Source organism: Fusarium oxysporum, chromosome 3 (genome assembly GCF_000149955.1).
Source record: "Fusarium oxysporum f. sp. lycopersici 4287 chromosome 3, whole genome shotgun sequence".
Lineage (NCBI taxonomy): Eukaryota > Fungi > Ascomycota > Sordariomycetes > Hypocreales > Nectriaceae > Fusarium > Fusarium oxysporum.
In genome coordinates, this window is record NC_030988.1 from 4,817,675 (window position 1) to 4,838,892 (window position 21,218).

At 47.6% G+C, this 21,218-nt stretch overlaps 6 protein-coding genes across 6 annotated transcripts; 3 read left to right on the top strand and 3 right to left on the bottom strand.

The window, feature by feature from the left end:
* The first annotated feature begins 4,667 nt into the window (after window positions 1–4,667).
* Window positions 4,668–6,209, top strand: FOXG_14820 (uncharacterized protein). Its single transcript, XM_018394879.1, has 2 exons — window positions 4,668–5,640; window positions 5,705–6,209. The coding sequence occupies exons 1-2, from the start codon at window positions 5,579–5,581 to the stop codon at window positions 5,982–5,984; spliced, it is 342 nt and encodes a 113-aa protein (XP_018254779.1). The 5' UTR covers window positions 4,668–5,578; the 3' UTR covers window positions 5,985–6,209.
* FOXG_14821 (uncharacterized protein) lies at window positions 6,158–9,780 on the bottom strand (the record flags this gene model as incomplete). The annotated part of the gene is made up of 7 exons (XM_018394880.1): window positions 6,158–6,700; window positions 6,994–7,608; window positions 7,802–7,836; window positions 8,652–8,784; window positions 8,838–9,152; window positions 9,214–9,552; window positions 9,634–9,780. 7 exons carry the CDS (start codon window positions 9,778–9,780, stop codon window positions 6,158–6,160), a joined length of 2,127 nt encoding a protein of 708 aa, XP_018254780.1.
* Window positions 9,781–10,881: 1,101 nt separating this feature from the next.
* FOXG_14822 (uncharacterized protein) lies at window positions 10,882–12,732 on the bottom strand (the record flags this gene model as incomplete). Its single annotated transcript, XM_018394881.1, has 4 exons — window positions 10,882–11,405; window positions 11,469–12,443; window positions 12,499–12,558; window positions 12,606–12,732. 4 exons carry the CDS (start codon window positions 12,730–12,732, stop codon window positions 10,882–10,884), a joined length of 1,686 nt encoding a protein of 561 aa, XP_018254781.1.
* Window positions 12,733–15,676: 2,944 nt separating this feature from the next.
* FOXG_21776 (uncharacterized protein) lies at window positions 15,677–17,611 on the top strand. Its single transcript, XM_018402134.1, has 3 exons — window positions 15,677–16,267; window positions 16,341–16,871; window positions 16,935–17,611. The coding sequence occupies exons 1-3, from the start codon at window positions 15,950–15,952 to the stop codon at window positions 17,418–17,420; spliced, it is 1,335 nt and encodes a 444-aa protein (XP_018254782.1). The 5' UTR covers window positions 15,677–15,949; the 3' UTR covers window positions 17,421–17,611.
* Window positions 15,751–19,230, bottom strand: FOXG_14824 (hydroxymethylglutaryl-coenzyme A reductase). Its single transcript, XM_018394882.1, has one exon. The coding sequence runs from the start codon at window positions 19,154–19,156 to the stop codon at window positions 17,999–18,001; it is 1,158 nt and encodes a 385-aa protein (XP_018254783.1). The 5' UTR covers window positions 19,157–19,230; the 3' UTR covers window positions 15,751–17,998.
* A 500-nt stretch (window positions 19,231–19,730) lies between these two features.
* Window positions 19,731–20,676, top strand: FOXG_21777 (uncharacterized protein). Its single transcript, XM_018402135.1, has one exon. The coding sequence runs from the start codon at window positions 19,854–19,856 to the stop codon at window positions 20,355–20,357; it is 504 nt and encodes a 167-aa protein (XP_018254784.1). The 5' UTR covers window positions 19,731–19,853; the 3' UTR covers window positions 20,358–20,676.
* The last annotated feature ends 542 nt before the right edge of the window (window positions 20,677–21,218 follow it).

A 21,218-nucleotide genomic window follows, 5' to 3' on the forward strand; every position in this document is an offset into this window, starting at 1 on the left:
TGGCCGTCCTAAAATTGCCAATGTGCCCTGTAGAATCATCGTGTCTAATAGCCAATCCTCGGGATAGCAAACAATATGTGAGCATTCAGGTCGAAACCGGACGGAGTGCCACGCGTTCAAGAACGTCGCCAAATCGCACATATTCGGCCACTCACAATCTTGTGTGAAAGCCGAGATTGGCCGCGTCCCGCTTTGGATGCTCACCCACATGTACAGCAGACGCTACAGGCCTTATCGTCACGGTGGCAATCAGGAGTGGTTTCATCTAACGGCCGAAACTGGACCAAAGCCAAAAGGTGCCACGGCCAATTTGGCACGGTATAAGCCTGCTTATGACCAAATTTGTCCGTCACAGCCGAAGCAAGCATATCACTAGGGGTTTCTACGACGCGAAGCGATCAAGTTTACACGGGGCGCGTACTAGTCCATCTACAATCGACTTACGGCACGGCCTGGATTAATTTACGGAGGATACATCTTATATCTATGAAAGACGAGACAAAAACGACAAGCAGACAAGAAGCAGACAAAAAAAAAAAAAAAAAAAAAAAAAAAAAAGAGAAAAAAAAAAAAAAAAAAAGAAAAAAAAAGAAAAAAAAAAAGAAAAAAGAAAACAAAGAAGACAAAAAAAAAAAAAAACCAAAAGACAGAACAAAACACAAAAACAATAAAATAAAATAAAAACTCTCCACGGAAAAAAAAAAGAAAATTGAGTGTGTTGCCAGCTTTGTGCATCTGGCCGACTTAGAGAGAGTGGGAGATTTGCTCTACCGAACCTCATTCATTTTGGAGTGGGAGATCTACTCTACCGAACCTCTGAGTGGGAGACTGACTCTACCGATCCTCATTCATCTGTGAGTGGGAGATTGCTCTACCGATCCTCTGAGTGGGAGATCTACTCTACCGATCCTCTGAGTGGGAGATCTACTCTACCGATCCTCTAAGTGGGAGACTGACTCTACCGATCCTCATTTATTTTGGAGTGGGAGATTGACTCTACCGATCCTCTGAGTGGGAGATTTACTCTACCTAACCTCATTCATTTTGGAGTGGGAGATTGACTCTACCTAACCTCATTTATTTTGGAGTGGGAGATTTTCTCTACCGAACCTCAAAGTGGGAGATTGCTCTACCGATCCTCTCAGTGGGAGATTTACTCTACCGATCCTCATTTATTTTGGAGTGGGAGACTGGCTCTACCGATCCTCTGAATGGGAGACTGACTCTACCTAACCTCATTTATTTTGGAGTGGGAACTTTTCTCTACCGAACCTCAAAGTGGGAGATTGCTCTACCGATCCTCTCAGTGGGAGATTTACTCTACCTAACCTCATTTATGTTTGAGTGGGAGATTGACTCTACCTAACCTCATTCATTTTGGAGTGGGAGACTTGCTCTACCGATCCTCTGAGTGGGAGACTGACTCTACCTAACCTCATTTATTTTGGAGTGGGAGACCTGCTCTACCTAACCTCTGAGTGGGAGATTGACTCTACCTAACCTCTGAGTGGGAGATTGACTCTACCTAACCTCATTCATTTTGGAGTGGGAGACTTGCTCTACCTAACCTCTGAGTGGGAGACTGACTCTACCGAACCTCAAAGTGGGAGATTTACTCTACCGAACCTCTAAGTGGGAGACTGACTCTACCGATCCTCATTTATTTTGGAGTGGGAGATTTCCTCTACCGATCCTCTGAGTGGGAGATCTACTCTACCGAACCTCAAAGTGGGAGATTTACTCTACCGATCCTCTAAGTGGGAGACTGACTCTACCGATCCTCATTTATTTTGGAGTGGGAGATTTCCTCTACCGATCCTCTGAGTGGGAGATCTACTCTACCGAACCTCAAAGTGGGAGATTGCTCTACCGATCCTCTCAGTGGGAGATCTACTCTACCGAACCTCATTCATCTGGGAGTGGGAGATTTGCTCTACCGATCCTCACCTGCGATGAGCTGAAAAACCAGAAACAAAATAAGATTGCGGGTAAGAAAGTGCTTTAAATAAGCAGAAAGAAGTGACGGCGCTAAATCGAATCTAGTTAAGACGATTACGGGATCAGCACAAAAGCCGTCAAGAATTGGCCGCTTCTACTCCTCTAGCCACTTTAATCATATTGCACTTTTTTGGACTTTTGACACATGATGCCATTCAGTATGATGTCACCAATCAAACACAACAGCCAGTAACCGGGCACTATCTGGCTTGTCATCCCATCTTGTCCAGCTCAATCAAAAAAGCCGATTTTGGAGTCGATGGCATGCCGGCGACAGCTCGTCTTTCCCAATTCTCTTGTTTCGTCAGGCCGTGAAGATCAGGCCTGGCGACAACATGTGATGTAACTTAGAGAACTATTCCACAAAATCGCACTGCGACTATGAATGCTGCAAGCTTATCCGGAAAGGCAATTTTTATGTTATGAAGCTGATTATGAACGGGGTATCCACCGCAAGTCATGGGATCGAATAGACTCGACATGGTCGTAAATCACTTGCTCCTACCCATACTCCACGATAGATCATAACTTAGAAGAGTGCAAGGAGATGTCACAGCCCTGCGTAACAGTGCGATTGGCTATGGCTGTCTCGTTGCTAAAGCAAAAGTGTTATGCAAGACACCGTTTTTTTTTTTTTTTTCATATACTGACTGTATCAGGAGAATAGGGTATGCCACTCAAAACAATCCGATACCTTCCCATCCATAACTAACTTTGTGAATCCATTTTCCATACCTTTTCGATGATGCGCGTGGTAAAAACCCGCCTGGTTCGGGGATAGGAAGCTTTCCATTTCAAATTTCGCCCTGTATCGTCCATTACAAAGATTTTGCTCATCATGCTATGGTTATGGGTTCGATTTTACGATACCGCTGTCAATTTTGTTCTTCAACTTCCTATTTCGGCCTTCCGTTCTTCCGTATTTTGCTTGCCCCCCACCTTGTGCCGTTAGCTCAGCGCTGAGGTTACATCGGTAGTTGCGATCGACTAAGTCTGCTCTGCATTGAACCCACATCACGTGGCACAACAACTGCCAAAACGGAGTTTTAACTTAATCGCCGATCTAGTGGCTGGGCCCTTGAGCTCTTGGCGGCGGCACATTTCTGCCGCTGTTGGATACTAGCTAGTGTAGGGTAGCCTGTAGTTTCGTTGCAGTCAAATGGCCAAGTCGGATGCGCCACTGAATTTTCTACAGTTCAACGTAGTTGCCAGCAGCAATGACTGTCATGACAACCATTTTGTGGAGTAGAGATTCCATTTTGCCTCGTTCTATTTCGACTTTCCCGTCTTTCTGGTTGGGTCACTGTTTTAGGATGTCGCTAGGTTCCGTCGCGATGCGGGTAAAAGTCCCGACCTGAGTAGCGAAAACGGCTTCTTGATCCACTTTCTTTTTGAGCTGTCACTGATCGGAGAAGCGGAAAACAACCGCAGCGGAAGCGGATTTTGTCGCTCGGAGATTAAACATGGATATCTCGTTTCATAGTGTCGCGTAAAATAACTTGTGAAATGACTCCACATGCTAAATTTTATTCTGGTTTCCAGCCTCCGCAATTTTCCCTCCGCATTTTTATATTTTCATTATTACTCTTTTTCTCGCTCTTCGTCTCTGCGTCTGTGCTTTCTGGTTTATTTATCCACTTTCATGCTTTGATGGACCCATGATTTGCTTCAGTTGAATGAATTGCATGCATACAGCCCGGGATGTCATGTGAACTACGCGAAAGCTAAAATGGGCACTGACTAGCGACCAAGATCGAAGCAAGGTGCTGAAGAAGCGATACTCGGACCGCGCAGATCGTCCAAATCAGACTTAAGCTAGGTAAGTTACCCGGAGTGACAGCACGCGCACCAGTACAGGGGCTCGAGGAGCTGAGGACGATAAAGTAGGCAACGTATGTAAGCATGCATTAGTGACCAGTGCCCTTTCGGTCAAACCAAGCCGCCAGCGTAATGGCATGGTGTCATGGCACTCACAGTTGTGCGTAGATCCGAAGACAAAGTCGACTCGAGCGCAAGTGCAATTGGATTGTACGGTTTTGAACGGAAGGCCCTAACTGCCTCTAGGATATGCTCCGTCGATGGCGATTTTTGAACTTTTCAAACTTGGGGTTCATGCATAGTTGGTTGATGCATGGGCCAAGGCGAGCCCAATTTGGCCCGTTCCTTTGTCAGAATTTTACGTGGGCGCCCACAGTCTCAAAATCGCCGATCTGTCCTACAGAACGACCGCATATGTGTTGTAGGCTTGAGCGGAAACCGGACGGAGTGTCACCCATTCAGGAACCAGGCCCATTTGTCCATACCCACAGTCCTATGAAAGCCGAGATTGGCCGCTTTTTCGTTTTGGATGTTTGCCCACCTATACTACTGACGATACGGGCCTCATCATCACTATGGCAATCAAGAGTTTATCTAACGGCAGAGGCCTGGCCAGGAACTAAAGCTGCCGCCGCCGCCAATCTAGGACGGTATGAGCCAACTCACGGTCAAATTTGTCCGCCATAGCTAGCGCGGCGCCGGTAGTTTCTACGATACGGACTGATCGAGCTTACACAGAATGCTTACTTGTCCAAAGAGTCCTATAACGGACAAACGACATGACCTACTGGTATAAAAAATAAAAAATAAAAAAAAAAAAATAAAAAAAAAGACAAACAAAAAAGAAGACGAAAACATAAAAATAAAATAAAAAAGTATCTCTGACCGTCCTACAACCGTAGGAGCTTGTGTCCTGACTGTCTTACATTCGCAGGAGCTTGTAGAGAAGAGAGAAACAGAGAATGCGGGTGAGAGAAAAGGAGAATTTAAATGAGTAGAAGCAAGCGATCACGCTAGATCGAATTTGGTTAAGACCCATTACGTAGTGGGCTCGAGAACTGTCAAAATTTGACCCTTCAATTCGCCCAGCCACTTCGGGCTGTTCGGGTCACCCAACCCATTGGCTTGTGTTCTTTTTTAGACGCTGAGTATGATGTCACCACCTACTTGATGTTACCATCGCGAAAAGCAATTTCAACACCCAAACGCCGGTGACAGGTTCACGTTCGAAGGGGTAATCTTGCATGTCGTCCCACCATTTGCCATCATGAAGCCGACTATCAAGTCGAGGTCACTCAGCTGACCTCGTCTGTTCATTTCTGTATCATGTAGGCATCAGGACGCGGCACGATGTCAACAAGGCTTAATTATCATGAGCTTGGCTCTAGGGTAGTCTACAACCCCAAGGAAACGCCCTGTCTAACAGGCATATATAAAGCTGTTTCACGAGGATGCACTGCTATGGCAGTTGCCTCCTTCCTGAACAAAGCGTTTTCAGATGCTGTACAATCTGTTCAGGCATTAGATGGATAGAGTATGCCACAGGCCTCACGAGAGCTGCACCTTCCAAAACTGGCGTCTTGGATCATTTTTCTACGTAAAACATTTTCGGTTGATGCCCACGGCGAAAATATACCGGGTGCTGGGAGAGTCACATTTCCACTCAGTTTTCCCTCTGCTTGGTCCTCAATAAAGACTTTGGTAATCGTGCTGTGTATGTCACTGCAGATCTGCAAATTTGCGTCGCAAGCTTGAGCTGACCATGCTGTCTGGACTGCTCATCTCGGCTCATGACGAAGATGACGGTCGCGGACCACAGTCTCTGTATGTAATGCTGCTCCGACAGAAGACACTGTTGATCATTTCTTATTAACCTCTTTTCTGATAGCATAGGCATTGCCGATATATCTACGATGGCGTTATTCCATGCCATGGTCCAAGCTTCGCGGATTAGCCCGACCCCTCTGGTGATCGGAGATGACCAACGTTGTAGAATGAAAGGCATGTCGCAAAGCCCCGACTATAACTGCAACGGAATGCCGAAAGCAGGGTTCCTCATCGACTCAGGGCGATACAACGAAGATCATGGAGAAGGCGCGATGCAGGAGATGGTCAACAAGATTCGCGAAGAGAGACGGCGGGCGGCCCAGGACCGTGGCGCGTCATAGTGTCTTTGGTGCTGAACAGAGCGCAGACCTAGTAACTGCGATAAATCTATATTCCTACCCAGTTCGCATTTAGTTCTCACGTGATAGTAGATGGACTGGGTCGTAAAACGCTTTTCAATATTACTCCTCGTTTGAGCTTACAGACGCTATATCGTTTCCACGGCTCACCGAAGCTATTGCCCTCCCGTATTTTCAAAGTGCTCCTTCTCTATCTCTCCTTCTCCCTCTCCAGTATTGTTAAGGCTACTGCGAGTATTCACAGGTAGCTGCGCATTTTCCAGAGCTGCTTGGCCCCCCCGGATATTTTCCGTTCGTCGGCGGTTGGCGAGCTGGACGAATGCAGGCATGATGAATCGGTTGACCATAGTATCGAAACTCATATCCGCCTGGACTTGCGGAACGAATATCAAGCAAGCCCACAGGCCGCGTCGAGAGGGATGTCTCCGGAGCATTACACGAGCAGAGGGGCGGCTGACATCAAGTCTGATGTTCTTGTACTGTGACTCTATCGCCTTCCTGCTGGAGATGACATCTTTCTCATTGCTATGCTGAAGTAAATCACCCGATCTAGTACAAGGCGCCGGCAATGATCTTACGCTCTCAAAGTTGGCATTTCCAGGAGAAGAGGGGGTTTGTCTTGCTGAGACCCGGGGTGTCTTCTTTTCCTGCTTTATATTCCGCTCGTCACCTTTATCTGGCTGGCGCTTTCTCTTGAGCTGAGACACCGTCAGTGGGATAGGTCTCAAGTTATCGTGATGAGAAGGAAAGAAAATGAAATGGCAAGTTAACCAAGCACAGGAGGTTTCGGAAGAGCTTGGAACAGAGAACGAAAAGGGGAAGAAAATAAGAAATAAAAGAAAAAAAAGGGAAAAAAGAAAAGAGAAAAGTAAAGACAGGAGTGTGAAGCACCAGTATGAAACAACAAGGTCAGAACCCTGAGCAGTAAGGAAGAAAAGACAGACGAATACATCACTAGGTTAATGACAACCTTGACTGTTTGATGACTTACCGAGCTATCACCCTCGCTTACGGATGGGCCTATCGATGGCGCCACCTTCTGACGGGCTCCACCATTCTTCCGTCTGTTGTAGCTTCGGGTTCGCGTGGTAAGCCACGTTGTAGCTGTTGGTACGTCCGAATCATCGGGAACTGGCAGGCTCGCGCTGTCGACGTCGTCTTTGGTGGTCGATGTAGCCTCTTCTGGTGGGGGAGGCACCGCAGGCATCAGATGCTGCTCTGCAGAGAGGCCTAGGATGTCGATTACATCTGCGACAATCCTTCTCCCTACACTCTTAGCTACTTCATCTTGTAGTTCTTGCTTCTTGGTTCGGGTGACTTCGTGCTCCATCTCAAGCTCCTTCATCTGCTGACCATCAGAGAGGAGGGTTCGCAAAAGAAGGGCAACATTATCGTTGTTGTTGTTGTCATTGTCCCGCAGGGTATTGAGATAAAACTCTTCGATTCGTTTCTTCGACGCGTCGCTTATACGGGCTCGCTCCTGGCGAAAGACATCGTCCGGATCTTTGATACCTTGAAGATGCGTATTCCAATTGGCGATGGCTTCGCGTAGGCGGGTGGTTATATTTGCGTCGGGGCAAGCCATACCGTACAGGAGGTAGAAAGCCTAGGATAACGGAGCAGTGTGATTCCAAATTGCTGTATTGCCGGAGGCTTGAATATGCGATTGAGTTTGATGTTTTTACCCTGAGAGATGAATTTTTACATTTTATGAATAGCAGACTGCGCTCTCCATGATTAATAGATATGTCTGCGTCTGGCGTCATCTTGGTTCGAATGCACCTATCTCGATCACACACGGGAAGGTAGTCCATATTCTGCCTCGACTCAACGTCTGGAGGAGGACGTAAGCTACCAAAATCCTAAACCCCCTAGGCGAGGCAATATTAGCGTGTATGCGCAAGCCAGTTCAGACGGCCAAAAATGGTTCTTTCACTAATTGGACATAACCTATGGTAAGGTTGCGATTGTAGATGAATCTGCGTTTCGAAATAGGTCGCAAAGGGCAACTGGCGTACGTACAGTATGGAAAGGGATGGTCTCAATCATCAGGCATTGCATAAACCTCGACGGAAAGATGCGCTGCTGTACTCATCTATCCCGTTCTAAGACGCGGGTTGATAAGCACTGGGGATCTGACAACATAGGAACATGAGAGATCGACGGTATGTGTACTGTAGTAGGTGAGATGTTTATACTGTACACCCGTGATATGCCTTGTCAATAATCAATAATCAATGTCAAGCTCCGAGTTCCGGGTTCCAGGTTTTAACCTTTGCATGTAAAAACTTTGAAATAGCTTTAAGAAGTGCAACAACACTAAAAAATTGGTTCACAAACTAAAATATAGACTAAGGGACATTTACATGTAATTAGCACTTGGAACTGTCGTGGGACAAAGCTCGTTGAACTCGGCGATGATGATACAATATAGTTGGCCAAGACGTCTCTGTTTGTCGAGGACCAGTGAGCAGAGCGGAAATGACTGAGTTACAATTGCAATGGTATTTCCTACAAGGTAGTACTAGGTAACGTTCCTTCAAGATGGTGACATGTAGAAATATGGAATTTCAATAATTTTCAATCAATTGTGGGCCGCTCGCCCATTCTCCAGGTGAGCATGATCCATCCATCATTACTTTGCACAACCTATGCCTTCGTGCACAATCATGTTCATGTAATCCCGTTCTCTCCCCATTGCGATGTTTGGACTACTGTTCTCAACTTTGATGGAGGGCGAGTCTGTTCCGGCCTCTTGACGACGTCCCATATGCTCGGCTACCTGTTTCTACTGTAAGTCAAAGACAGAAAGAGCGTGGCTACGGCAATACTTACTATAGCGTCAAGGCTTGGGATCGTTTGACCTTCCGGTATGTGTCCCGCAGAAACCCACTCGTCGTAAACTGGATTCTTGAAGACCAGTATGCAGGTGGTGTGTCCATCAACTCCCATGTTCATAGCCTTGTTGCATAAGGTGTTACCTCTCTTACGGATCAGGGCCTTTTCAGAATCGTCGTGTTCATGTAACACTTGAACTTCGGTAGCGAGTGGTGATGGCGAATTCTGTCTGGGCGGTGCTCGTCTCGTCATCGCGCGATAAGGCTGCTCCCGATTGCTATTGCTGTGGGGATCAGCGAGACCTCTCCTGCGCTACAATTGGATTAATACATGGAAAATTGTAATCTGAGGAGCAGTATCTTGGTCGTCTTACCAAAGTACACCACGTCACGGATGTATTGGCCTCTGGTCGAACCGTCTGACAGGACTCGTCGTCCCATTTTTCTTCATGATTGGGAGCCTGCACATGTGCATCCCCAGCCGCTACATTGTTCGGTTGATACTCAGAGGCTGACGGTTGCTCATCGTTCGGACGTAGAAGGATAGAGTCGCATTCATCCAAATTCATGGCTGCAGATAACTCTGGTACCAACTTTTGTATCGCCTCTAGGCCCAGGATATTCAGCTGTGCTCTTAGCATCCTTCTGGCCAGTTCTTCCATTGTCTCGCCATATTGCTCAAGCCTCTGGGCCCTTGAAGCCACGTGCGCTAGCTCGAGTTCTATCATTTGCCGATTATCTGCAAGTAGCTCTTGTTGGAGGCTAGGTACGCACCCGAACGTTCCATCCCGTACTAAATTTTCCAGTCTTCTCCTCGAACGATCTTCAAAATCAGCCAGCTGTTCTCTGAACACGGCATCTGGATCTTTGATATGTTCGAGCTCTTGACAGAAGGAGATGATAGAAGCCCTCAGCGAAGAGGCCCAGCTTATGCTCGCCATATCGAAGTGGAGGCCAGAAGTTTCGAAGAATCAAATGAGAATAATGGTGCTGATGTGGTAAAGCTTGTATGGTAGCTCCAGGATCATGTGCTTGAGTGTTGACATACACGGTTGTACAGTACAGGCCGAGTAGGCGATGGCAGGTTAATTATCCTATGAATATTACTTGTTTGCATCATCGGTTTGTCTAGGCGGAAATAGGACTTTTTCTTCTTCTTTTTTTCTTTTCGGTCTGCTTTTGGCCGCCAACATGCATGCCTCTGAAGAAAATGATTCTTTGCTATAATCCATTGTTGGCCGTCTAGAAAAAATGGAGTTGGAATATCTTTCTCCCAATTTTGGACGTATCCCTAACTCTAGAGCGTTTTCAGGAAAAGCACCGAAATCGAACCTTAGTTGAGCCTCTTGTACGCCGAGTGCATAGGTCCGGCTAATAGTCATCAAAACAGTCCCCATGGGCGAGTAGAGGAAAATAAAATTTTACTGCACATTATTCTTTTCTCCTAATCTCATCTTCTGTATCGGTTGAAGGTAAAAACACGGTTGATGAATCGTCTCTGTCCTATGCTATCTCCCCCCCCCCTCTTTCTTATCTCTCGCACGTGTAAATACTCATCACTCACATTTGAGCATATCAGAAGAGAAGAGACGGCTTGGGTCTGCTGTACATTTCCGCAGTTATAGCTCAAGGCACGTTCACGACCGCTTACACTGCTGACAGAGCCTTGCCTCCTTGACCTGCTTCATCACACCAATAGATGACGGCACCTGGTTCACTTCTCTACTGTTCTGAGCGTTGAGCCAACTCCAGTAGTGTTGTTGTAATATCTAAATTCGAACTCAACTGGTACGTGTAAGGTCGCTGCTCATTACCAGAGCTATCCAGGTGTGTGTAAGATGGTGGAAATAATATTCCATCTGGATTTGCGCGTCTGTCCAAAGCCTCATCCGCATTGATCATTGTTTTCTGGTTGGGCGATAAGGATCTTTTATAAATCGATTTTCCGGGGGGAAACGTGGCACTTGTTGTCGCAAGCTACCAAACGTGATAAAGCGCCACAGACTACCGATAGTGAGGGTAGACTAAAAACCAGCGGATGTTTATAATTTCGAACAAGGGATCGCGACATCGTGCGGGTGCTTGAATGCATGTAAACTGTTCGTGAAAGACCCCCACGATTCTTCAGACATGATAGGTGCCGTCACATAATCATCCAAGTCAGACCGAGAAGCAGATTCCGATCTGATCTGGGCCAAGACATTATTGTACGGCTCAGAGGATTGAGACTGGGCATCTGCTCGACATTGTGGTCCCATCGCCGGCAAATGGTTTAGATCCTCGCACATGCAGATGCCCTCATACAATGTGAGCACATCTGGTGAGAGCCCTGAGGTTTCGGCGGCCTCATAAGCCATGCGATTTCCAATCGCTTCAGCCAGTAATCGACACCGAGGGAGAATGTGACGATCGAAGGCGGGACCGCGATGTTCCTTATACCCCCTGATCACTTCGAGTCGTGATTTCATATCTAGCATTAACTTGTCCTCGCGTTGGGCCAAGCGTGACAATCTGTTGCGCGCTTGTGGGAGCCCCAGTTTCTCTCCCAGGAGCTCTGACATAAAATCTAGGAAATAAATCGTCAGTTGTCAAGATAATGTCAGCAGGTAAAAATCAGCTCAGCACATACGAATGCACAACAGTAGTGTGTCTCCTTCGGCAATCGAGATTCCCTGTAATGTTGAATCTAGCTCGCTTATTTGATTATATGCACAGAGGCCCTGCCACCCGCACCTTTCGGTGAGGGGTCTCAAGATTTGGGAGGCTTTCATTACTGTCGCCTTGAAAATTGTGGCAAGCGCGTGCTGCGTCGCATCGCTAAGATTAGGGCGCATCCCTATGGTCCAACGAGCGAATGCATGCAAGACCTTGCCTTGCACCCATCCTTCGACAATTGGACGCTGCTGGGTGCTGAAGCTCATGATCTCTCCGGGTACAGGCCCATCGGGTGCCGTGATTGTCCTTCGCTCGATGTAGACAGCAGCTACACGCGTTCCAACCTTGATGGCGGAGATGCCCATTATAGAGAGGGACAGCGTTCCAGCTGACACCCGCCAAATCTGGCGTAGAAAATCAAGACGATCGTTTTCCGGTTCTGAGGATGAGCCGAGAAGAGCACTGAAGGGTAAATCGACATGGTTAAATGCCGTCAGAGAGTGATCCAATGGTTTCGTACCCGGCCGTGTGGGCAGAATACGTGATGTAACCCCAGGCCGCAGTCCGCAAGCGTCGCTGAGACAAACGAGGAAGGGCTTCACGCCATGGCTTTTCCCGTCAACTAAGAGACGAGCAAATACTATAGCTATGCGAGGCATGTCACAGTAGGGCGTTGTCAGAGGCATTGCCTTTGAAGCTCCTACGTGGGGGGTATGTAGATCGTAGGAGCCATCAGGCAGTAGTGTGGCCGTCGTTTCCAAGTTACGAGCGTCCAAACCATGATCGGCTTCGGTCAGCATAAATCCACCGCAGATATCAAAGTTCAGGAGCTTATCAACCAAGTCTTGTAGGTCGGGTCGCCCTTTGACGAAGGAACAAAGTGTCCCTATACATAGGTTTACCTGTATCGCTACGATGATGAAGGCCGTCATGTCGCGAGCAGCAATCACTCCATTGCCTTGATCAGTATGGTACAGGTATGCGCTCAGACCTGCCAGACTTACAATCGAATTGGAAATCCCAGAATTTCGGGGTTAGATTCTCAATATCCTGTTGTGACAGACCTGCCAAACTGTTTAGTGACGCTCTCCAATAAAGGCTTCGGACGTACCACTATGACGGAATATCGACCTTGCCCGCTCGTAGTGCAGGGCTACATCTCGTCTGGAAGTAGACGCCACAATGTCACGGTCGCTGTGCCAGATGTCCTGGCTAAGGATCGGCTTGGATTGGAACATGCTGATATGATGACCTTCTCGATGGCTTTACGGTGATTCCTCTTGACGTTCTGTAAGTAGGGGAGTGATATACAGTCAATATTGCAAGACATTGGAGGAGCTTCCAAGCTGTCTAGTCGCCTTTAAAGAAAATGACAGAGCCATTGTTGGATTGTCTACGGGATCATTTGGAAAGCAGAGAAACAGCCCTCGAATTTGAACGCTGTTGAAATGTACATCTTCCAGAACGGGGAATATTTCAAATCGGCCTACTGTGCTGGCAAGTAGGGAGGGAGCACAGTATACGGTGTATGGCTCTCTGCCTGTAAGAAGCAAGCGTCGTGGACGCTTCCAGGATACAATGGCGAAACTATACAAGGTTTTGGCCAAGAGAATGCCCGATATTTGTGCTACACAATGTTTCTCCTGAGCTGACTTATGGATCTTAGTTCCAAGGGATATCTATTCGGGTATATCTTTACCTCGGTCTACGGAAACTGTCCAGTCGTAAGTTCTGCTCCTCGAAACTGAAAAGCATCACTGACCTGGCAAATGCAGGATTCACAGTGGCCCATGAAACCTATGCTTGTTACCATAGGACTATGCCCAGCTTGCATCCACTTACGCCCTACCCTCGGTGATACACGGATGTAATAGCGAACAACGCTACTTTATGCAGAGACAAGGTATCTATATCATGTACAGTCAAGCAGAGAGCAACCAACCGACCATTTGGCAGGTTTACGGTCGTGTTGACAGTCTTTGCTACACCGTGACATTACAAGTTCTACGGAAGGAGCATTGACGTCGGTATAGAACGCTTCGAATTTGGGATCGGGAAAGCTGCCTTCTAGATAAAGGTCGACTGGTTCAGTCACGATACAACCTGTAGTCGGAGGTGACTCAGTCGTCAGATTGGCCAAAAACTGTGCTGTTGACTGGATCCTGTGGCGATCTACAGATGGCATATCTTTGACAGGGCATTGCGGAACAATTATGAAGATGGTCTCTAGATGATTGAGATTGGTGAGGATCGTCAGGACTTCTATCAGATTGATTTCCAATTCTGCGAAGAAAGCGACATGCTGGATACACGAAATCCGGCCTGTGAATAGAAGCGTCTCGCTCACTGAGTTAGACTTCAGCTGCACTAGGTCAAGCAGCAAGAAGATGGTTCGAGATACGCAGAACCTGACAGAGGCCCACTCCGAGAAGAGACTTGTGGTTCTCTCCCATTCAGCTAAGGCCTCTTTGCATGATAGCGCAATACGATATGACCCAGGTTGCCGAACTGTCTCAGAAGCACAGGATAATCCGCTTTTCGAGGATCAGATGGTGTCCAAGCTAAGGGAGACAACTGACATGGCCGCACTCCGCAGAGCGATCCCCCATATCTGCACTCGCAATTCGAGCGGTAGAAGGGGAAAGAGATGGAACGACATGGCCTTTGATGCTCAGGTGTTTTGTGGTTGTTACTATACAATCTTCTACTCTATACCGCCATCGGTCTTCCTTAGGTGTGAGAAGAGTGTCATGTCGTTTGGGGTTCAAGCAGAAAGGGAAAATGCCCCTTGGTTAAGTAGTATTCGAATGCTGCAGGCGTCCGATTTCGTCTCTGGAGTGATGTAAGGTATTAAACAGGACTATCCGTGCAAGGCGGTTTGTAAGGTGATGTGGTATTGTAGGGCACATAACAAGGTGTAGCAATATACTATTGCACTTCCCATCGGAGTAAAGCTGAGTCTGAACCACGCGATGGTCTTATAGAAGTTAGGGTCGTTAGACAAAATATATAGCATCACCACCATTACGGGTGTCTTCACGAAGGCTAGCCTTAGTCGACACCAGTAAGAATAGCCATTTGAGAGAATGTGATATATTGCTTTCCCTTCCTCATTTTTCTCTGTTATATATTTTGATATCGTTTCTTGATACTATTTACGGTGAGAGTAACCCTTAAACGACAATATATAACTCATCATGCATGGATATTCCGGTTATCTCATCGGCTTGAGTTACGCGCATCTCAGATGTTCCAAGGTGGGCACGAAATATCAGGCATGAAGCTCGTACAACCCATACGTCATTTGAGTCGGCCCTGTGCTCAACATGTAGGATGGGGTTGATGCTTGAAGAGTACTAGCATGGACGCTGCTCCGCTAAGATGAGACTTTGTAGACAGACGGTGGCGCACCTGGTATTGGAAGCTGGAAAATTCTGTTCCCTGCCGCCTCTAGATACTCAGCAAGCGAGTCCATGGTGTTGTATACCACTTGGCTGTGCCGACAGTTGACTTGTTCTATTGCTGAGGTACATATCACTTCCTAGGTGAACGTGATTCCTATTGCTCATCCTCGTGTTGTCATACGGTTCCACTGCCTCGCGGCTGCTGCTAGGCTGGACGGTCGACAAAGGTCCTGCTATGGTCCAGATTTGGGCCTCCATATCCCATGTTCTTGAAGGACTTCCCGCCTTGGAACCTTTATGTCCGCATAAGCGAGCAAAGTACCCATGTGTAGATGGAGACGAAGTGTTGTTATCCACTCCTTGGTTGTTTCTAGGTACGCGGGATGATGAAGTCAAAAAGAGCGCTGCTAGGCATACTAGCAACACTGCGACGGACCAACAGAGTGCTAGAGCGAGACATGCGACAGGCGGAAGAAGCCTGCTCACGTGTCATCTACAAAAGGTGCGTTTAAAGAGTATGCAGACTAGGAGAAATGCAGGAGCGGCCCAAAAAAGAATGGCGACAACCACGACAAGTATGATCTTGGTCTGTTCCATGATCTCCTCGTCTTTGGTGCGGCGGAGATGAAGATGGCGGTTGGTGTAGAGGCAGATTGATCTCAGGGCTAGTAACTACTTACGAAAACGTTTGGTGAATTGACGAACAGATAAGGGATTGTAAGAAACGAGGTTCAAGATAGCACACCCTCAGACGTCTGGATACATTTGGACCCTGATTTCAAACTGGGCCATGTGGGCCGTAATCTCGGACCAGTGGCTGAGGTCAACACCATCGCCAAGGCATATCACAAGCCAGATCTGAATCACAGCTGAGCCATCGAAAATGTGGAGGCCTGAATCAGAGGATCTGCACGATCTTTCACTATATATATGGCGTAGGAATGCTTTCCTCGGGCTCATGTACATAGCCTTCTTCACCTTCAACTAGATACCTATCCTGCCATCGCTTCGGCCATTCCATTCTTCCTTCGCTCCTCACTCAAACGCCAAAATGACAGCCCAACGAGGCACCAAGAAGCTGGTGATAGTCCGCAATGACGCCCCGGATGCCGACAACATAGCAGCATTTATGCTTCTATTACAATGGGCAAAAAACGCGCCTGACGTCGAATTGGTTATCATATTTGAGCCTCGGCCTGTTGACTTTAGCCTGGCAATTTTGAAACCTGATGACCAAAAACAATTGGACAGGTTACTCAAGCGTCACTTCCCTGAACTCGGAAATCCCCCCAAGATTCGCCTAAATGGCTTGTTGACAGAGCAGGCTATAAGCCAGGTCACAAACCTCAGCGAAGAAGACCGGGCTTTGGTAAGTTTCGAAGCTTTTATTTTTCCGTCCTTTCGAGTTAGTTCTGTTGGCTAAAGCTGGAAACTACAACTAGTTGAGTATGGCAGTCAAGCCCTCCAAAAGCTCATTAGAGGACCCAAAGCTACATGATTCACTCATGGCCAGGCGCCTGGACTCAGAGCTACATGTTTCACTCATGGCCAGGGACCTCGCAAGGTGCCTCAACGAACTGCCAGGAACATCTCGAAGTCAGGCCAAAGTAACCATCCTGGTGGATATGGATGCACTGTCTGATACGAGTCCTGTGAATCTCAAGTGTCACGCCCAAGAACAGCTGTTCAACCGCACTCCGGAAGAGATCAGTGAATTCTATGGTTTCATGAACCTGCCTCGTCTTCAAAGGCAGGAAGAGATCAGGCAATGGTACAAAAACCGTATCAAAGAAGCCGATGAGAAGCTGCAGAACTCCAGCATCGATGTAGGCTGTCTTGATTTCCGTCATTTGGCGGAACGGATTATGGCCGCAGAAGGCGCCATGTTTACTGAAGGGGCATCCTTCAATCTTCTTCGTCGTCTTGTTGATGAGCCAGGCGTAGCAGCGAAGATCGACTGTGTTGTACAAGCAGTATGTCTCCGAATTACCTGATTCTAGGCGTACACATACTGACCTCTCCATCCATCGCCACAGGGAACTCTGGACCTTGCTAAGAATATCTTCACAAATCAATTCAACATCGCTCTCGACAGAGAGTCCGCTGCATACGTGCTAGATAGTTCGCATCTCTTTCGCAATTTTGTTGCTGTTCCGACTCACACATCCCAGTCAATCTCTTTCTCATTTGACAGACTGGAAGAGAATGGCTTTTTCAGTCTTGCAAGATGGATCTTATGTTTCAATCGTGGCGAAGGCCCTCTCAAGGTAGCGGAAGGAAATGTCACTTTGGCGGGTCAGCACCGCGATGCAACGATCAAGCTGCCGGATCTTGCGATGATTCTGCTTACATTTGACTTCGAAGCTTATCCGAGAGAAACCTCAAAGGTCGAGGTACAAGTCGTGCAGGGAGAATCTCTGCTTTTCGTACAGTCAGAAAGTGGAATCCTAGCATTCCTACCTAAGGATGGCCATATATACAAGACTGTGGATCTAGTGGCCCTTCTGACTTCTGTGCATTAGGGACAATTCCGAATCAATTGGGTTACTTGAGATTCTTCACTGTTGAAGAGGTTGGGCGCGAGCGAGCCAATCTGCAAGTCGCTCATACTCTCTCTGCCTATTTCCTATATCAGTCTGGGGCTACTATTTTACGATATGTATTTATATGATAGTGTGTGATGCAGAATAATCATTATCGCAACGATCCACCTCTCTTTTCTTTCATTTACTGCTAGTGTCTCCATAACCTTGTCCAGGTACTGCAGAGAGCCGACCTCAACATGAGTCGATGCGTAGCCCCCTTTATAGCTCGCGAACTAGCTTCAGGTTGCGAGATATGAAAGGGCCAAGAGGCTAAAATATAGAGAATGAAAGAAAGTTTATACCACGCACTCGTTACTCGACATAGAAGGAGAAGAAGGCGGCTAAGAAAGGGGAAGTCCAGTCACAGCTGCCGATTTATCTGCTGCAAAAAACTCACTTTCTCTAGTTACATATATATACATACGTGCACAACCTTCCAAGCACGGTATTATTGGACTGACCAAGCGATATTGCCGTCCTAATCTCAAAATACATAGGACAATAGCGATATTCAATCACAAATGCGGTTGCGGCGTTTCTCCACGAGCAAGCCTCATATGACTGGCAGTAAAGGTGTCGTTCGCGACAGCTGAGCTTGTGCTGACGTCGAGTGCAAGACTGAACGCTGCAATGAGCCCGGCCAGCCGTTCCTTCTGGTCTGGCCCGTCTCCGTCACATCGCAGCACCTTGAGAGCCTCTTTCTGCATCGGGTATCCTGTACCGCCTCCGACAGTGCCTACAGGCAGGGACGGGAAATAGAGGCTCATGCAAAGCGCACCAGTCTTAGGGTCAAGTTCCGAGGTCAGATGGCTCCAGGATGCTTCGGCGGTGCTGGCAGTGTCCTGACCGGTCGCAATGAACATGGCTGCGATGATATTGACCGTGTTTATGTTGGAACCAAACTGACCGTTCCTGATCCCGCCTTCTTTGAGAGTCTTCTGGGCCATGTAGAGGCGCTCGGTGGTGCAGCCGAGGATCTTCTGACAGGCTTCCCGTGAAATCGTTCCCCAGACTAAAGTCTCAACACCACGAGCCTTCTTCACGTTTCCCCAGGAGGGTTTTTTGTCGGAAGCTAGCTGACCTTCAATGAAAAAGTCCAAGATGTTGTATTGATCGGCGAATGACTCTCGCAACATGTCACAGGCGTACTGTGTGGCTTTCGTGACCATGTTCTGTCCCGCCGCGCTCCCACAGCTATAGGTGCACAAAAGATGAACCTGCGAACCGATGATGAAAGGCTCGATAGCCTTGAGCCTAACATGCTTGCTAGTCGCTTCTGCCCACCTAGCGAATGCGTTCTGCATACCCGGTAGCGCTTGGGCAAAGATGACTGCCCGCCTCGGATTTTGGAAAACGAAGACAGGACCGCGAGACATGCCATTGCTCAGAGTTTCAATATGTATGCCGCCAGAGGCATTAAAGGCCTTGCATCCTCTAGAGCAGCTGGCGATAAGGGTAGCTTCGTATGTGGCTAAAGGGGCATAGATATCGTCGAGCACGGGTGTTCCGGCTAAGCGTAACGGGCCTGCAATGCCAAGCGGAACTTTGCAGAACCCTATGCAATTCTCGATACGCACGCTTTCCAGGTTCCCTGATTGTAAGTCTGCGGCATGGTTGAACTTGTCCGCTAAATCATGCAAAACCTGGGTCTTGTCGCGTGAATCAGGAGCCATAGCGGTGTTCTCGAGGCCAAAGCTTCTTTTAAAGTGTTGATTGGTATTCCCTGGAGAGATATCGAGTTATCCAGATCGAGGAGGGGGAGTCAAGTACAGTATATCTGTTCTTTTTGATAGAAAAGAACTCTGATATTGCCGTCACTTGCCTGTGTACCATGCCTGGCCTAACGTCTACATCGGCCAACTTTAGACCTTCTATCACGTAACCGTCTAGATTTGTCTGAAGGAGAGTAATATACAGCCTCTTATGAATTGAGGAAGAACTATATTGAATAAGGAAGACGATAATGAAGCATGAGACCGCACCTGGCTTTCTTAGCATATTTGGCCGTTAGGGATTGATACATTGCGATTCTGTATGAGAAAGCGCAGCAAGCGCTCCACCAAAGCATTCACAGCTAGGCTCCGCAATACCGTTCATGACTTCTCAGTCTATGATAAACTAGATCGAGGATGTACGTCGGTTTTCGAGTCGAGTTGCAGTTAGGAGCGTAGACCTATCGGTTTTGTTTCTTCTGCATCGGCATTGTGAAGGTGTGGATGGCTCGTACCCTGCCCAAGCTCAGCAACCGAGACGACGGCCTAGACAGGCCAACTGTAACGGCAGTTATCATCGCGAGCCTGAAGTTGAGATTCTATAAGAGTCCAATGGCTGCCCTAGAGCATTGGTACATAGTTCAACCACGAAGCTTATATGAGTTTCATGTCTTTAGTAGGAATAGATTCACGCCTCATTCCACGCTGGTCTGCGTACTGTCTGGAATGTGACATCTTAGCACGGTCACAATGGAAGCTACACGGCTCTAACATACAATATGGAACGCCATCAGAAGAGAACCATATTGTAAGGTCCAACGAGTCGCTACGTTGCAGCAAGTGCGCCTCATCCTCAAATCTTTGTCCTAATCGTTCAACTCTATTGGACCATGATGGGCTAGTGCATAGCTCCACCGTGCATATCTTCTCAAGTAGCGATTCTGGAGCCCACAGTTTCTCCCCGACTGACGATTCATATGGCTATACACTTGATGCTGAATCTGTGGTTCGGATGGCCAGACAAAAGAATGATTATTCTATGACTGAACCTCATCGCCTAGTGGTGCCCGGAGATGGAGACCCCCAGGTCGAAGCGATAGGTCAGACAGATGGATACGCATGTCTCGCGACACAGTGGCGAGAAAGGTCCAGAAGTATCTGAGTCATCAACAAACCCGAGGTTTCAGAGCCGATTTGGATGTTTCTTCATGTCTTTGTGCATAATCATAACCTGCCGAATCACCTTCTTGTCTCGCTATACCCTAGCTGCCAGCTTACCCTAGGTTGCCCTTGAGAGATGTGATGTGTCCTAGGAGATTGGGTGCAGTGAATTGTAACAATCGCCAGGTGACTAAAGCCAAGGTTGTAGCATGAAGTCGCGTTTGTGCCCTTAAGCAATATCAAATTGGAATGTCTGTACAGTAGCATGATTGAGAGGTAGAGTGATTCAGCGTGACACATAAGATTTTATCGTTTTTGAGTTTCTGACTTTTACCTATTCCCCTTACTCCATTATCTCGCTCTTGGCCACCTATTGTTGAAACAGATGGTAAAACGTGAAAAGCTGCGACAGACTAATGTTAATCATTTCTAACCCTTTCCAACCGATCAACGTCCCATCTTCCCAAGCCTTTTATATTGCTAGACCATATTTTGAGCCTACGAAGTTGCAAGAGAATTAGCAAGCTGATTACCCTAGAGCTGAGTAGGGTTCCTGTACGAAAGAGTCTGATCAACTCTCTCCTGTAAAAATTCTTTCTTGGCACGCACTGTTAGTGCGGTGCTAGGAGCGGGATTTTCTGCAGGCCACGCGACCACACAAAAACTGCGGGGACGCTATCGGCTCCCTAACAGCAGTTTTCAGAGAAGGAATTTTGGAGAGTTCGCCTTCTCTGACAACACCTTTGTCGGATCTAATGGCGGCACCTCAGAACCAGAACGCCTTAGATATCGGAGGGCGATGCCCCGGGCATTCGTAGCGACATCCTTCCGATCAACGACGCCGATTGCGATGGGTTTTTCT

Coding starts and splice junctions, on each gene's coding strand:
- FOXG_21777 (XM_018402135.1), top strand. CDS start 19,854: ATGAGTTTCATGTCTTTAGTAGGAATAGATTCACGCCTCATTCCACGC.
- FOXG_14824 (XM_018394882.1), bottom strand. CDS start 19,156: ATGGCTCCTGATTCACGCGACAAGACCCAGGTTTTGCATGATTTAGCG.
- FOXG_14820 (XM_018394879.1), top strand. CDS start 5,579: ATGCTGTCTGGACTGCTCATCTCGGCTCATGACGAAGATGACGGTCGC. Junction 5,641..5,704: donor GGTCGCGGACCACAGTCTCT/GTATGTAATGCT, acceptor CTTTTCTGATAG/CATAGGCATTGCCGATATAT.
- FOXG_21776 (XM_018402134.1), top strand. CDS start 15,950: ATGACAGCCCAACGAGGCACCAAGAAGCTGGTGATAGTCCGCAATGAC. Junction 16,268..16,340: donor GCGAAGAAGACCGGGCTTTG/GTAAGTTTCGAA, acceptor AACTACAACTAG/TTGAGTATGGCAGTCAAGCC. Junction 16,872..16,934: donor TCGACTGTGTTGTACAAGCA/GTATGTCTCCGA, acceptor CCATCGCCACAG/GGAACTCTGGACCTTGCTAA.